The 15,426-nt window shown below is 50.8% G+C and overlaps 7 protein-coding genes across 7 annotated transcripts; 4 read left to right on the top strand and 3 right to left on the bottom strand.

Annotated features, from left to right (window-relative positions):
• Window positions 1–262: 262 nt before the first annotated feature.
• On the top strand, window positions 263–421 carry PtrM4_102950 (uncharacterized protein; the record flags this gene model as incomplete). The annotated part of the gene is made up of 1 exon (XM_066107490.1): window positions 263–421. The coding sequence occupies one exon, from the start codon at window positions 263–265 to the stop codon at window positions 419–421; it is 159 nt and encodes a 52-aa protein (XP_065961939.1).
• Window positions 422–1,623: 1,202 nt separating this feature from the next.
• On the bottom strand, window positions 1,624–2,413 carry PtrM4_102940 (phosducin; the record flags this gene model as incomplete). Its single annotated transcript, XM_001936291.2, has 2 exons — window positions 1,624–1,779; window positions 1,835–2,413. The coding sequence occupies 2 exons, from the start codon at window positions 2,411–2,413 to the stop codon at window positions 1,624–1,626; spliced, it is 735 nt and encodes a 244-aa protein (XP_001936326.2).
• Window positions 2,414–4,664: 2,251 nt separating this feature from the next.
• PtrM4_102930 (WD40 repeat protein) lies at window positions 4,665–5,936 on the bottom strand (the record flags this gene model as incomplete). The annotated part of the gene is made up of 5 exons (XM_001936292.2): window positions 4,665–4,682; window positions 4,732–4,851; window positions 4,900–4,989; window positions 5,050–5,762; window positions 5,831–5,936. 5 exons carry the CDS (start codon window positions 5,934–5,936, stop codon window positions 4,665–4,667), a joined length of 1,047 nt encoding a protein of 348 aa, XP_001936327.2.
• Window positions 5,937–6,686: 750 nt separating this feature from the next.
• PtrM4_102920 (Add, Adenosine deaminase) lies at window positions 6,687–8,144 on the top strand (the record flags this gene model as incomplete). Its single annotated transcript, XM_066107489.1, has 5 exons — window positions 6,687–6,743; window positions 6,830–6,972; window positions 7,189–7,248; window positions 7,296–7,902; window positions 7,956–8,144. The coding sequence occupies 5 exons, from the start codon at window positions 6,687–6,689 to the stop codon at window positions 8,142–8,144; spliced, it is 1,056 nt and encodes a 351-aa protein (XP_065961938.1).
• Window positions 8,145–8,441: 297 nt separating this feature from the next.
• Window positions 8,442–9,524, top strand: PtrM4_102910 (uncharacterized protein; the record flags this gene model as incomplete). The annotated part of the gene is made up of 2 exons (XM_066107488.1): window positions 8,442–8,444; window positions 8,688–9,524. 2 exons carry the CDS (start codon window positions 8,442–8,444, stop codon window positions 9,522–9,524), a joined length of 840 nt encoding a protein of 279 aa, XP_065961937.1.
• Window positions 9,525–10,179: 655 nt separating this feature from the next.
• PtrM4_102900 (Trichoplein multi-domain protein) lies at window positions 10,180–12,026 on the bottom strand (the record flags this gene model as incomplete). Its single annotated transcript, XM_066107487.1, has 2 exons — window positions 10,180–11,113; window positions 11,170–12,026. 2 exons carry the CDS (start codon window positions 12,024–12,026, stop codon window positions 10,180–10,182), a joined length of 1,791 nt encoding a protein of 596 aa, XP_065961936.1.
• Window positions 12,027–12,218: 192 nt separating this feature from the next.
• Window positions 12,219–14,072, top strand: PtrM4_102890 (uncharacterized protein; the record flags this gene model as incomplete). The annotated part of the gene is made up of 2 exons (XM_001936294.2): window positions 12,219–13,235; window positions 13,659–14,072. The coding sequence occupies 2 exons, from the start codon at window positions 12,219–12,221 to the stop codon at window positions 14,070–14,072; spliced, it is 1,431 nt and encodes a 476-aa protein (XP_001936329.2).
• Between the last annotated feature and the right edge of the window lie 1,354 nt (window positions 14,073–15,426).

Here is a 15,426-nt window from a genome sequence, read left to right as displayed (position 1 = left end):
CCCGCCCCCACAAACACCCCAACTAACAAAAAACAGATTCCTAGCAACCGCCACCCTCACCTCAACAAACGCCCTCGCCATCATCGCCTCAATAGGCGGCTGGTTCCTCTGGAACATAATTCTCTCCCTAACCTACGCCCCCACGGCAAGAATCTACTACGTCCGCTCCGCCTTCCTAACACGCTTTACCTGGCCCTGGTGGCTCACCCTCCTCCTCACCCTCTTCGCCATCTTCATGTTTGAAATCGCCGTCGCTGCTTTTATGAACACGTTTGCGCCGTCTGATGAACATGTTTTTCGCGTCTTGGAAAAGGATGCTGGTATCAAGAGGAGGTTTGAGGAGGAGGCTGCGCAGGAGTTGCAGGCCGGGTGGCAGAGGGATAAGGGGGGGGACGAAGGGGGACGAGGAGGAGAGGGTTAGAGCTGTGGTTGGAATGTTGGAGGAGAGGGAGAGAGCGAGGAGGGAGGGCGAGGTTGTGGAGATTTTGAGGAATAGGGGGGGATGGTGGGGAGGGGGATGTGACGGCGGCCGGTGTGGGTGGAGATGAGGGGGCGGAGATTAGTAGGATTTTGAGTCGGGGGTATGGTGATGTCAAGGCTGTCTAGTTTAATTGGAGTGGAGGTAGAGATTTGGGAGATGAGGGTTTCTTTGTAGATATGTGTTGTATGAGATTGGGTGTATATAGTATAAGTCTTTGTTTATATCAGTATTGCCGTTACTCTATCATAAATACATATGTACATAAACAACGAGTATAGTGAAAAATACATATTATAATATCCCACATCACCTCCTTTCCCTCCAGGAAAAAGAGAGGAGATGCGCACATGCCAATAACAGCACAACAACATCAGATTTGGGGTATTGTACTCGCTCTCACACCTGGATGTCATAAAATACTAGACAGCGTGGGTAAGCACCCAATAGACGTGTCTGGCGACTACAGTGGCCTTTTTCCCCTAGTATGTCAAGTATTTTGTGGCACCCGGGTGCTCATCTCGTCTGGTCTCGTTCCTCCCATACCACTCTTCCTATCCTATTCTATCCACCTCTCGCAAGTGCGTCCATCCGTTCGCTCTTGAAGAACCAATACGTACGTACACAAAAATGTACCCAAATGGATATCACCAAACCGATCTAAGAAATCGCAACAAGAAAAACAAAGGAAAACGCCTCGCATACTGAATGCGACTCAGGGCAGTGCTGAGCTGCCCGAAGAGAATAAACCCGTTGTTCCGATCTAATGAAAATAGCCGTGTAATTGCGCAAAAAAACAACGAAAAAGATATGATTAAGAACGCCGATGATTTGTCGTAGAAGCATGCGTGTGTGGATGTGGGTGTGGATGCGGTGATGATGTGTCGCGCAAGACGTAAAGGTCGTGCGGAGAGAACGACAGATGAACATCGGTGTAGATGAATGATGTACAGTGAAAGCAGTAAAAGGAAAAGTCGACCATGTTCTGAGAAGGAGGTGCTCAGAGGATGCGGTTTCTGGATCAGGTTAGCGCGTGTCAGTATAGGGTTTAGCGTCAGGGTCCAACTCACTTCCTTAGTGCCGTCTCGAGCGAGACAGAGCTGACCTCCGAGTCGGCAGGTAGCTCGTCAAGTAGCGGTAGTAAGCTAGCGAACTTGTCGCCGCCTTTGTATGCGAGAACGGCGGGGGAGACAGTCAGAGTCGAGCTCTGCTACTTCGCCGTGCATCTTGACAAAGCGGACCGTGTCGTTGCGTCGGGCTACGTCACGCATGCATTGCACAACGTGGTTGTCGTCTTCGGTCTGAGGGGGTTGTTAGTTGGTTGGGTAGTGGATAAGTGAGGTGTGGTGCACGGACCTGGGAGTCATAGATGAAGACAACAACAGTAATGCCCGAGGCAGTCTTGTCAACGGCGTCAAGGTAGCCCTCACCATCAACCAAAGGCATGTTGCCGTATATGCGTCGGCTGGGGCTGTTTGTCCGCGATCGTATCCGCTCGCCAACATTCTGTAGCTCCTTCAACCTTGCCTCACGCCATTGCCTCATGAAGCCCTCGTCACCCTCCTCATCGCTCAATGCCTTGTCGTCGTGATAGGCGCTGACGCTATACTGTGCCGGTGCACCGTTCTTCTTCCATGTAAATCGCCGGGCTTGCTTTTTGGCTTGCTCAAACGCTTGGGCATCGGCAATGACGCCTTTCGGGCCGGTGTTTGCTTCGGACCTCATGGCCGGCATGTAGTAGTTGGCCCTCATGTCTGCGGGGATGTCGAGCTCGTCGTCGGTGTCAATCTTCTCAAGGTAGTCGTCTGCTGCGCCAGGGGATTCGGGCTCAGATACGTCGCTGTCGTTGTGTCGGTCTTCAGGGTGTCGATGTTCCTTGTCCTTGTCGCGGATCAGTTCGTTGAATTCGTCCTGTGCAGCCGAGGTAGTATTCATTATGAAGAAAAAAGAAGGAGGTCTATGTGAGCGGGCGGCAGGTGGCTGATATATGATTGTCGTCGGCAGTGACGCGTTGGGGCAAAAGGAAGGAGTGGGTGACAAGGTTCGTGCCTACTGGGTTTGGGACGTCTGGGATGTAGCTCCGCCGGATGACAGCCTTGGCACGAGCGTCGATGGGGCTATTTTTGACGAATCAGCCGGTTTCAGCCAGCTCATTGGTCGCCGGCGGCGTGATGTGGTCGACCTCACCTGCAAAGCCTCAACACCTTCACTCGACTGCGTGGACACGGTGGTCTCTGCGGTACGAGGTGTAGGGGGCTGCTAGGTGGGCGGTGTTTTAGGGCTGACGCTGACCGGGTGACCACGCCCCATCCAAGGGCCCCTCCCATGACGTTCGATTGGCGAAGTCGGCCATTGCAGGCCCTTGAAACAGGAATGCTCGAGTACGAAACGAGTCTCTCCTGCTTGTCCGCCCAATTGGCAGCCTGTGGGTGGCGCGTGGTAGCTCTAATGCTTGAACATCAAGTCCACCGCCTCTTCTACCCTGAAACACACATCCCGAGCTCTGCTACGCGTCTTTCATCATCAACCTGCTCGCTCCCCGCGCCTCTGTTTCCAGGCCACTCGTCAGCGGATCCATAGAGGCGCCTCTCGTACCCAAGTATGCGCAGGCTCCATTGTTTCAATCCTGCCAGGCACTTTCATTCATGCATCACCAGAGTTGCCGCAAAAATAAAAGGAGGCGGTCATTTACTCTTTTTCCGCCTGTTTGATATGCCCGCCCGGCCCAGCACCCCTGATGCAGGTCCCCCGGCAATGCAATCCTTCAAGACTCCTTCCTTTTCTTCCAGAAGCATTAATTATGGCTTCTTTATTCTCCGACTCTTGCCTCGGCTGGGCCGCCTTTTCCCGCTTCAGGACCCACGAGATGGCCAGTTCCCCTGTGTTGCATGCGTCTAAGATTGGCCTGGATACTTCTTCATGCCTTGCGCATAACAGAATCTCTTTGATCTCTTCACAAACACGTTGCATGCGCGCATTTGGAATGCGAAGCACGGTAAGCAATAAGCTTCCGGATATCATCATGTCAGAGCGGTTCGACGCTTGCACATCACCTCCAGTCCTGGATCCTGGGTCAGCTACTGTACCACGCGTCACCTAGGCCCAAAGTCAAATCTTCGCAATAGACTTCCATGGCATTCATCCTCACGTCATCACAACAATCACAACATGCCCATCTTGTACGCTTTCAATTCACCCTCGGCCTAATTCATCCACGTCCCCTGGGTGACCCGGTTATGCCGGTATACGGCTGCCGATATATACCCTTTGTAGATTCGCGAGCGGCCTTCCCGCTTGATGCAGTCGCCGTACAACGGTGATTACGCCGAAATCAGCGTGGGCAAGGTTTTGATATCGCCGTGAGTCGCGGTATACCTGCCTCGACAGACGCTGGGGATCGTGGAGGAGGGCGGAGCTTCCCTCGGGCATCTCATGGCCTGAGCGCTTGGACGCGCGAGATAACTTTAGCCGGCCAAGTATGAGCTCACGACATCATGTCAAACCATCGATAAAGTTAAAAGGTGTATAGAAATCCGATGACTACCGAGCCTACCATTGCACGCACCAATTGATCCCCACAAAACCCACTCAAATCGTACACGTTGAGATCCATGCATCAATAACCTTTCATCCCGCCATTCCATCTCTCCTTGCCATACATGCATTCACCAAGCCATTTGAACGCATTAAAATCCGAAACTTGGTCTCCCGTCTTGCATACATGCACTCCCTCTTCCCACGCAAGTGCAAGACCAATTGGCCGCTTTTGACCAGAACAAAAAAGGCAAAAACAGTCGCATGTGGAGCTTAGAGATGGATAAGTACTACTCATGTGCGCAGAACTGCTAGCCTGGACATGGGCAGTACAAAAAGACTCGCGCCGTCGAAGAAAGTGAATAAAACAGTGGTATGGGAAGAAAAAATCCAGTCCAACACAAGAAGCCGGACGCCTGAACATTACAATGCACAGCCGTCGCGTCCAAGACTCCAAAGGTGGTGCGTATTATATGCTTAGTGTAAGGCAGCGCTCAGAAGGCTCCTGGTTGGTAAAAATGTAGCAGGGGTATGGTGTACCAGGAGTTCGGAAGATTGCTGTCATGGGTTGTAGTTTGCCAAAATTAGGGGAGCGCGCACACGTTCGGATTGGCGTCGTTACATGGCGTCGTGGTTAATCCGTGGGCTGTGCTTATGCCCAAATGCGCAGCTGAACCAAGTCAGCTATGTCAAAAGCAAACGCTTACGGGCAAACTTACCATAGAGTCCCAAGAACCCGTGCAGAGACTGAGTGCGTCGTTGCTAACGCCGAGACAGCTGACACGGTTGTCGTGTCCTTGCAGTGTGCCCACGCGTTCACCGCGCAATACATCCCAGACCTGAAAAATGTCAGAATATCAGCAGAAAGGGTCGCCTGGGGCACTCACCTTGCACTCGAAATCATCATAGCCGGCAAATAGTAGACGGCCGGAAACGGAAAAGGCTACCGATGTAATGCCGCATACAGGCTCAGGAATCTATCAACTGTAATTAGCAATGCTTACGTGAAAAAGCAACATGACAAAGGGCGTGCGTACCTGGTATGATGCTAGCTCGCGATCGGCACGAATATCGAACAGACGGCAGGAGGCGTCGTCTGATCCAGTACCAAAGGCATTGCCGTTGGGGAAGAACTGGATGGCGTTGATGTCCGAGTCGTGGGCGGCAAACGTCTGGACGCACTTTTGCTGTCGGATGTCCCAGAGCTTAGCGAAAGCGTCGCAAGCACCCGAAACGAACTGGTTGTGGTCGAGGGGGTTGATGCTTAAGCTCATGACATCGCCGAGATGGTCGGCAAACTCATGTACCTTTGAGCCCGTCTCGAGATCCCATAGGACACATGTCATGTCGCCGGAGGATGTGAGGATGCGCTTGTCGCTGATGAATCTGCAGCAACTGAGGTAGCCTGAGTGACCAGAAAGCTCGCGTGCTACACGCGTCGGCCCTTCCCTGGCAGACAGGTTGTAGATGGAGCAGATGTTGTCGAGACCACCGCAAGCGACGTAGTTGCCAGATGGCGAGTATGCACACGTCATGACCCACGAGGATCGCAGAGGGATTGCATGGACCTTGTTTGTGGTGTAGGCGTCCCAGATGATGAGTTTGCCATCTTGCGAAGCCGAAACGAGATGTCGGCGGTCCGTCGACCAGTGCATGGCGTAGATCTTGGCAAGATGACCCTTGAGGGTGCGCTTCGTCTTCATTGTGAGGCGCGGCAGGGCCTCGACGCGGTCTCTGGCGACATCGCGGACTGGGCTGGGGGTTAGCAGTGCTTTGTACTGCAGTCGCAGAGCGGACCATGGGCGGGTCAGAACGTACGGGTTGTGTCAGCAAGCTCATCCTTCTTGCGCTTTATCTTGTCCTTGAGGTTCTCAGCGTCGCGTCGAGCGGTCTGGATCTTCTGCTGGATGGTTTCTTGGTTCATATCGGCCATGTGTCCAGTGCAACCGTTGGGGGAGGCGGTGGGTGGTGTTGGCGGCGGCGGCGGGCGGCGCGAAATGGAGACAACAGATCCAGGGGCCTCCTAGGGAGCGCGGCAACCAGGCGGTCTGGGAGGGAAAGGGCGACTGATGCGATGGACAAGGAACAGCAATGGCGACGGACGCGCGCAAAGCAGACTTGATTGCTTGCGCAGAGGGGGCGGCGGCAGACAGGCAGGCGGTCGGGGAAACTGGAGGATAGGAAGGGTTGCGAGTGCGTTGGAGATGAGTGAGGTACAGGAGCGGCCCGGGGGAGAGCTCAAGCTTGGCCTAGCCGAAGCGAGCGCTGAAGATCAAAGGGCGACTCTTGCTCGTTCCCGGCTGTTTGAGAAGACACGCACACCTCAACTCGCAGTACATCAATTACGTAGCAAAACGAGTGAATGCCGACTGCTGGCCGAGTGAGTGATGGAGTGATGGAGTTGCAGCCGTTTGTTTGTTTGCATGCACACACTCGAGGCTGGCAACGTGCCTTCCAACGTCTGCCGGCCGCGCCTTCCTGCTAACACCTGATGAAGAAGGCGCGTTCTGCAATCTCCTCCTCTTTCGGGCCCTGTCCGGCCCTCATTGGTCAGCAGTCCCCATTGACCCGCGTCGCCTCATGTCCAGTCCGGCACCGAAAGTCTGTTCACTCCACTATTGCTTCGAGAAACCTCACAGACGCCACCAATACCGTCGTGCTCCCGTTACCCGTCATGTCTGCAGGCCCTCCCGTTGACGTCGACTTTGCCAGACGCCTGCCAAAAATCGAGGTACTGCTCCAGCCTCCTGGATTCAGAGTCAAAGCGCCAAGGAAGCTCAGACTTCCGTTCGCATCGCTGCTAATGCCGCGACTCAGCTCCACGCCCATCTCACCGGCAGCATTAGCCGCGAATGTCTGCACGACATCTGGGTGACCAAAAGCGCAAAAGATCCCGACCTGCATGTGCAAGATCCCTTGGTCGCCATTCCGCCGGGAAAGGTCGACTATGATATCAAAACGTAGGCCTGCGTCGACTCACCTCGTCACGGCGATAGTCGTTGTAACACCCGTGTGCCGTTGGAGTGCATGGGTCCAGACGATCCGTCCGATAGCGTCATTGCGTTATTGCCCTGGAAGCGAGCTCCACCAGTCCCCTTCGGATGAATGGTCGCGGTGCTCGGTCGTCCCAATTAAGTCGCCTTGACAGCGCAGTAGACAGCTGACAGCGAGCCTAGCTTCTTCCCCTTATTTTCGTCGTACATATATCGCCTTTGCAGTGATATCGCCAGCATTGAGTACGTCTATACGCTCCAATAGTTTGCTGGTATTTAATACAGCTCAGATATTCGACCAGAGCTGTCCTACGCGAGTTCCAAGACGACGGTCTTGTCTACATCGAATTGCGGACTACGCCAAGAGCAATTCCAGAGGCGGGTGTGACCAAGGAGGACTATGTGAGGACTGTCCTCGACATACTGAAGGCACATAATGATGACAGCCGCAACACGATGCGAGCCTTTCTCATAGTGTCCATCGACCGTCGAAACAGCATTGCCGAAGCCGATGAAGTAGTAGACCTCGCTTTCAAATACAAGTCAGCTGGTGTTGTGGGCGTGGATCTCTGTGGTGACCCTGCCAGAGGCGATATCCGCATATTTCAAGATAGCTTTGTGCGAGCAAAGGCGGAGGGTTTGAAGGTCACGTTACACTTTGCCGAAAGCGAGCCTTCGTCTTCAGATTTGGAGCTCCAGACGCTTCTATCATGGAATCCCGATAGGCTTGGTCATGTCATACATGTCAAAGAAGAGTTCCGTAAAGTCATCGAACAGCAGGCCATTGGAGTGGAGTTGTGCTTGAGCTGTAACGTGCATGCCAAGATGATCACGGGCACTTATTCAGACCATCACTTTGGAATGTGGCGACACACTAGTGTTCCAGTCGCTTTGAGTGTATGTGTGGCTGATGGGTACGCATGCTCTTACCGACGACTAATGTGTTACAGACGGATGACGTTGGAGTCTTTTGCAGTCCGTTATCCCAGGAGTATTATCTCGCGGCCCAGCATTTCAACCTCGATCGAAACCATATCAAGGCACTGTGCGAGCGAGCAGTCGATTCAATCTTCACTGGGCCAGCAGAGAAGGCGCGTCTCAAAGAAATCTACGCCACTTGGGACGGATGGGAAGCATGAGCCTTTCATGAGCAAACACTAATGTTGTGGCGAAGATTACCGAAACTTCAGAAATCTATTCACTCACTCTTGTGTCGTTTTTATGGAACAAAGTGACCAATGTGGCGGCATACGTCCCACACGTTTTGCAACCAATTATCCATGTATACAAATTCTATTGATTAGTCGCAATCCTTTCATTGATATTTTCCTACTGTATACTTTCTGAATCTCTCTGCAATTTCAGGTCAAGCTCGAGGCTCCCAGAAAACGTGCAACTATCGCGATAGGGAGGGGGCCACCTACATTCGTTATATTATGGTAGAGGGATGAGCTTAATAGTCCGAAGAGCGCCCGCCAACCCGTAGTTAGTAGAAAGTAGAGAATGAGACTTAGAGTATACTAGGCATAAGTAGATGTTAGTTACCTATCTGCGCTGCCCCCTTAGATATCTTAGCCTACGTTCATGTAATCGCCTAACGCCGCATCACGTGATAACTACTATACCACCATCTCTTCTGGATACTTTTCTTTATTGTACTCGCTGTCACTTCTACACAACAGTCAAGGAGCGGAGATAACTTCACCGCAATCTACTCAGATGCCTCACAACACGACAAGGGAATAGGGATCGGCGTAGGTGTAGTAGCGTACAGCTCCACCCACGAAGAAACCTTTTCTCAAAAGACAAACATTGGATGCTCCCAACTAGTCTACAACGGTGAACTAGAGGGGATAGCACAGGCATTTGAACACGCGGCTATAGTAGCACAAGAAGGCCAAGAAATCTACGTATACGCAGACAACCAAGCAGCAATCCATAGGCTTAACAACCTATCGGACAACCCGGGACAACAGTGGCTACTAAGATGCATCAGAGCTGCAAAGAGAATAACGACAAAGAAAGCATCGATCCACCTGCAGTGGGCCCTAGGACATAACGACGTCAAGGGCAACGAAAAAGCCGACACGCTAGCAAAGGAAGCAGCTAAAGAGAGACCAACAACATCGACCATAGCGAGCCTAGCCTACTTAGGCACAGAAATTAACAAAATACAAAAAACAGAACAACTGATGGAGTACAAGAGGTATACCGACAGGCCCACCAAAAACAGAAGCTCCTACTCAAGGATCTTCAAGCTCAACACACATACAACAATTAAAGTCCCAAAGGGAACACTAAGAGAAATCTCGAGCGCGTTCTACTCACTCAAGCTAGGACATGGATACTTCAACTCCTACCTTAAGAGATTCAACAAGAGAGACTGCAATCTATGTATATGCTACAAACCACAAACACCACAGCATCTACTTCTAGAGTGCAAACAGTACAAAACACATCGAAATACACTCAAAGAAGCAATACCACACAGACCTATCACCCTCCCACTTCTCCTCTAAACAAAGACAGGCATTAAAGCTACTCTAGCCTTTATTGCAAGTACTAGGATTGGCACGAGAAAATGGCACCTCGGGCAAATCACCGAACAGACAGACACTGTATAAAACTACAAAAACAATATTTCCTTATCCAAAAGAGCCCGCTGCTACATCTCTTTCTATTCACCAAACTGCTCTTTAGCACCCGCGCCAATGGAAGACTAGCTCTGAAATTGGAGTACGCAAAACACCACCCAAATTGTACAAGACCCATAGAAACTCCACAACGACCATCATACATAGAACGGCTTAGCCAAAGTCCTACATAGTCACCGACTGATACAGGACTCTAATGGAAATATAATAATAATAATTCTACACAACAGTATATTTCAGCGCTCTCACTAGTTGCCTTGTACTCGCATCTCTATTCATTCGTGCTGTTGCGCCGACAGACATGCTGACGGGCATACCAGAAAGGGGTGGGCACATTCATCAGCGCTCGAAGTCGTGTAACGGGCTAACGTGTCTGTGCGCGTGATGCCCATAATCGCGTGCCGCACACCCCACCAATATCGCGACGACGGCAAAGTTGAGGCTGTGCAGCCACGTACAATAACTATTATCGCGAGATTTTCCGGTGTATTGATCTATAGACGTAGCTCTACAACTTTGTCTATCTATATTTTGCCGGAGTATTGACGGCCCGGCCGCGTCGGGTGGTTGTTGGTGGGGGAGCCGGTGCAGCCACCTCAGCCAGAGTGCCACCGCCAGCACCACCCACGCGTCGTTTTTTTGGCTGTTGCTTTGCAGCGGGCTTTGAAGCCTTACGCTTGCCCGATTGGGGTTGTTGTATAGCCTTTGCAGCGTCGCGATCGCGTCGTTTGGCGTCAAGTTCGGCAGCCTTTACAGCCTTGGCTTCATCCCGCACCTTCTTTGCCTCCTCACGCGCCGCCCGCGCTGCCTCTTTGATCTTAAGTTGATAGATCCTGTTGTTCTCCTTTGCCTCTTTCAACTCTATCTTATCAAGTAGCTCTTTCTCCTTCTCCTTCTCCTTCACTAGCTGCCTGAAGCGGGCCTCTCGAAGCTTGCACGGCGACCACCAAACTGCCCCTGAATGGAACGCTTTTCGCTGCTGTAGATCTAGGGGAGGTTCGTGCCGATTGCGGGGCTTCTGGTGAACGTGTAGCGCCGCGCGCAGTGCGTCCTTCTCGTACTCGGCGATCTCTTTGGCAGCCTGGAGGCGGAGGAGTATTTCTGAGAGGTTGTTGGCCGCAATAGAGCTCGGATCGTAGGCCTGATTAATGAGGTTCGTGATAGTAGCTCTACTCACGTTCACTAGTGGCGGCGGTGCTGTTAGTGTTGACTTTCGGAACTTTTTAAGTACTACTTCGGGATCTATAGGAGCTATCCCAGTGGCTTTAAATGCCTTCAACGCGTGCTTCTTAATGAAAGAGGAGTCCCAGGCAGGCTTGAAAAGACGGTAGAAGTCATCCTTCCTCACAGCTAAGAGACCGTGGCTCGCCTGGAGGTAGTGCTGCAAGCTGAGTGAGTACGCGGCTGCCAGAGGTTTGAACATTACCACATCGAGTGGCTGCAGCGTATGGGTACTATGGGGGGTAGTATGAGTAACATAATATTGTGGGCGATCGCATAGTCAATAAACTCCATAGTAACGTGACTCCCATGGCCGTCAAGGATGAGTAAGCGTGTGTGATTGCCGGCCTTCTCCTTCGTATGGCGATCAAACACCTGTTCGAGCCATGCCAGGCCTACCTGATCATTGGTCCACCCTGAGGGACTTGAGGTAACGTAGACTGGATCGTCAATTGCGATATCATCAACCCATCTGGCGTACATGTTGCCCGAAGTAGCTTCGTATATAATCGCGGGCGGTAACGTACTCCCATCAGCACATATAGCAGCGATAACAGTGATCCAATCTCTGTTGCCGTCCTGTATCACTTTCTTAAAGCCCCCAGTCTCATATTTCTGCTTACTAAACACTCTCTTACTCCTCCCCGTCACTCCAATAAGGAATCCCTTCTCATCCATATTATATACATCCTGCGCCCGAATATGGTGCTGAGCCATTTTAGTAGATAGTAGATCAAAGTACGACTCGTACTTGTATACAGAATCAGCCCGGTGGCGATTGCGGTCCAAACCAGTTGACCAACGTGATATAATCGCGTCGGGATGACGGTGAAAGAAGCGCGTCACCCAGCTTTGGGAGGTAGCCCTTCCGGCTATAGCACTAGCAAAGTTCTGGATCATAGTCCTCGTCGGTGGTAAGCCAGCCTCAGTAAGCTCGTCAATGTGCTCTAGAAGCTGTAGCTCCTGGTGTGGGTGAAGGAGTTGCTGATTACGTGATTTGGCTTCATTTGAGCCCCGGATCTGTTGATGGCGTCGCGACAACGTAGAGCGATCAACACCAAAGCGGCGCGCAACCTCAGAGTATGTAAATTTATCTCCGGGATCACGCGATTCAATAGCTTCAATCGCAGCGTTGATACAACTCATGGTTGTGGAGTTATGGGTGGTTGAAGTGGTAAGGGTGGATTGGTGTTGATGTTGCGGGGTGTGCGGCACGCGATTATGGGCATCACGCGCACAGACACGTTACCGTCCGTGCGCATCCAATGCAACAGGTCAGCCAATGCAACACCAAAACCACAACCACCCACTCACAAAACGCGTCATAACTCCACCAATATGGACCCCATTCAAGAAGCGATTGAATTTTTGGAATCGCGTGAGGCTGGCAATAATTTCTCGTACCGCCAAATCGCGAAAATGTTTGGTGTTGAGCTTTCTACGCTCGTTCGAAGACACCAAGGCAAAACGCAGCCTAGGGGGACTATGCATCGTCTCCTCCACCCACAACAAGAGAAGGAGCTTGTAGAGTACATCAGGGGGCTCTCCGAGCGACGTTTGCCACCTACGAGGACAATGATACGCAATTTTGCGTCGTCTTTGGCTGGAAAAGAGGTCTCAGAAACCTGGGTTTCCCGGTTTCTAAGAAGACACCCATCTGAACTCATATCGCGCTACACCTCTGGGATGGACCGCAAACGTCACAAAGCTGACTCAGGGGCTAAATACAAGTTGTATTTTGAGCTTCTGCATGCCAAAATGATGGAGTATGGGGTGCAACCTACTCAGATCTACAATATGGATGAAAAGGGGTTTCAAATTGGATGCCTTGGGCGATCAAAACGCGTGTTTGACAAGGTGTTATATGATCAAAAGGGGGTTAGGGCATGCCTTCAAGATGGCAATACTCAATGGATTACTGTATTGGCATGCGTTTGCGCCGATGGTACAGCCTTGAGTCCATCCCTTATCTTCCAATCGGACGCTGGGACCCTACAAGCCTCATGGGTTGACGCTATTGACGCCGAAAAGCACTCAGTCTTCGTGGCGTCTTCTCCAACGGGCTGGACGAACAACGATATAGGGCTTGCCTGGCTCAAGCAGGTGTTCATAAGGGAGACGAGGCGTTCAGGAGTCAATGGGTACCGATTACTCATCCTTGATGGCCATGGATCTCATGTTACTATGGACTTTATCAATTTCTGTAACGACAACAAGATCCTCCTCGCCGTCTTTTCCTCTCACGCTACCCACACGCTTCAACCCCTGGATGTATCGTTGTTCAAACCTCTCTCGGACGCCTACTCAAATGAGCTCGCGAAGTACCTTCAGGACAGCCAGGGGCTGCTCCCAATAGTAAAAGGAGACTTCTTTCACCTCTTCTGGAGCGCCTAGTGTACTGCTTTTAAGCCTCCAACGATCATAAAGTCCTTTGAAGCTACAGGTATTTACCCCCCTAATGCCGAGGTTATACTTAAAAGATTCGTCAGAGGGGGCTACAATTCAGATGACGGCTCATCTTCATGCTTTTCTGAAGAAGACTGGGTCAAAATAGAGGGTATAATACGACGTCAGGTGAAAGATCAACGCAATAAGGAGGTCAAAAAGCTTCGCCGAAGTCTCCATCACATCTCCACCCAGGCAAGCCTCCTTAGGCATGAAGTAAGGGGCCTCCGGCGGGCTATGGGCATCAGAAATGGGCGGGAAAAGAAGTCCTACACTCTACAACTCAACAATCCTCATGAGTATAACGGTGGAGCCGTCTTCTAGTCTCCCAAGAAGGTCCGTCAGGCTCGGGACGATGAGGCGGCTCGACAACAACAACTACAACTCGAAAAAGCACAAAAAGCAGAGAGGGCTCAGGAGAAGGAGCAATCGCGACTCAACAAGCTTCAGGAGGCCGAACAGAAGCGTGTTAAGAGAGAGAGGCTCAAGGAGGCGAGGGAGAAGAAGCGAGAGAAAGAACGGGCTGAAAAAGAGCATCGAAAAGCAGCTCGCGACTCTCAAAAAGCTATACAACAGTCCCAAAACGGCAAGCGTAAGGCCTCACAAAGCTCCTCTCAAAAGCAGAAGCGTCAAAAAGGTGTTAGTGATGCTGCACGACGTGTACAAGCCGAGGTGGCTGCACCTGTCGTCCCAACTCAAACGACCCGCCAGGGCCGCACCACTAAGGTACCAAGTAAATATAAGTAGCGCAAGTTTATCGCAATAATATAATTACTACTACACTACAAAATCTCGCGATAATAGCTATTGTGGGTGGCTCTACAGCCTCATCTTTTAGTATACTAGTGTGGTTTTGGTGTTGCATTGGCTGACCTGTTGCATTAGATGCGCACGGACGGTAGAGCCCAGATGCTATGGTGATCCTCGGTGGAACCTTCGGAGCTTCCTCGGCACTTTAGATGCTTCGAGAAGCTACGTGAACAACAAGCCAAACGTATATAGATATCGTTGCACTGCAGATAGCTTTCTTCTTCATCGAATACAATCCTGTTACTAGGCACTAGCATACTTTGCGCAGCCCCTTACATTTTGTATTTAATCACTTCACCTTAAGCAGCTAGTGTGGCCGTCCCCTAGTGCTCTACTAACGGAACAATTACAAGACCTGCTCCTAAGCAGTGAGCAATACATTAGAGCGATTGCAAAAGCAATACTATTAGAACGATCGCAAGACCTGCTTCTAAGCAGTGAGTAACAATAGGCAGCTAGTGTGGTCGTCCCCTAGTGCCTAAGCGAATCGATTAAGCGACGCTAGTGTAGAGACCTCTACAGTTAAACGTCTGCCCGAGCATCCTTATTAGAACGAAAATACGAACCGTACCACAATAACGAAGACAGAATTCTATAATAGAGTTAGACGAACCTTACTACGAAGCGTTAGACGCTTAACAAAATAATAGAGGACAATCGCAATAAGCGAACTAGATACTACTAGGCGTAAACATTAAGATAACAACACTACAGATAATGCAATAGATAATAAAGTAGATAAGCGAGCTTATAGCACGGATTGCAAAGATTGAGACTACAAGTACCCTTACACCAGCTGAACCCACACCTACTCCTGCCGTAGATGCGACACCTCCACCTGTAATGCCTGCACCACCGCATAAGCTAAAAGGACTTAAAGACCCTAATGCGTTTAATAGTACACGAAGTTAATACTTGCTATAGAAATACTAGATTAAGGCAAAGCTAAGATTAGAACCTCGACGATTCCACACGAGCCAGCTTACGATTAACTATACCTTTAGTTGCACTACTAGTGATGCGAGAGCACGCGTTTTCCCTTGGGTTTCTATCTATGCCGCCTCGAGTACGCTTAGTGAGTTTTTCCAACATCTTAATAAAGCTTTTAAGGACCTATATATAGCTAAAACTGTGAGGAACAAGCTCTAGAATATACAGCAGAAAACACACAACGTGCGCGATTTTATGCAGGACTTTAACAAGGAAGCTCTCACGGCTGGTCTCTTTAACCACGCGATCCTAAAGAGTATGTTTCTAAACGCTCTTAACCACGAACTACGGACTGCTCTTG

The sequence above is a fragment of the Pyrenophora tritici-repentis genome, chromosome 5, assembly GCF_003171515.1.
Source record: "Pyrenophora tritici-repentis strain M4 chromosome 5, whole genome shotgun sequence".
Taxonomy (NCBI): Eukaryota; Fungi; Ascomycota; class Dothideomycetes; order Pleosporales; family Pleosporaceae; genus Pyrenophora; species Pyrenophora tritici-repentis.
Note: the sequence above shows the minus strand (reverse complement) of the source record. Positions and strands in the feature narration are given on the sequence as shown.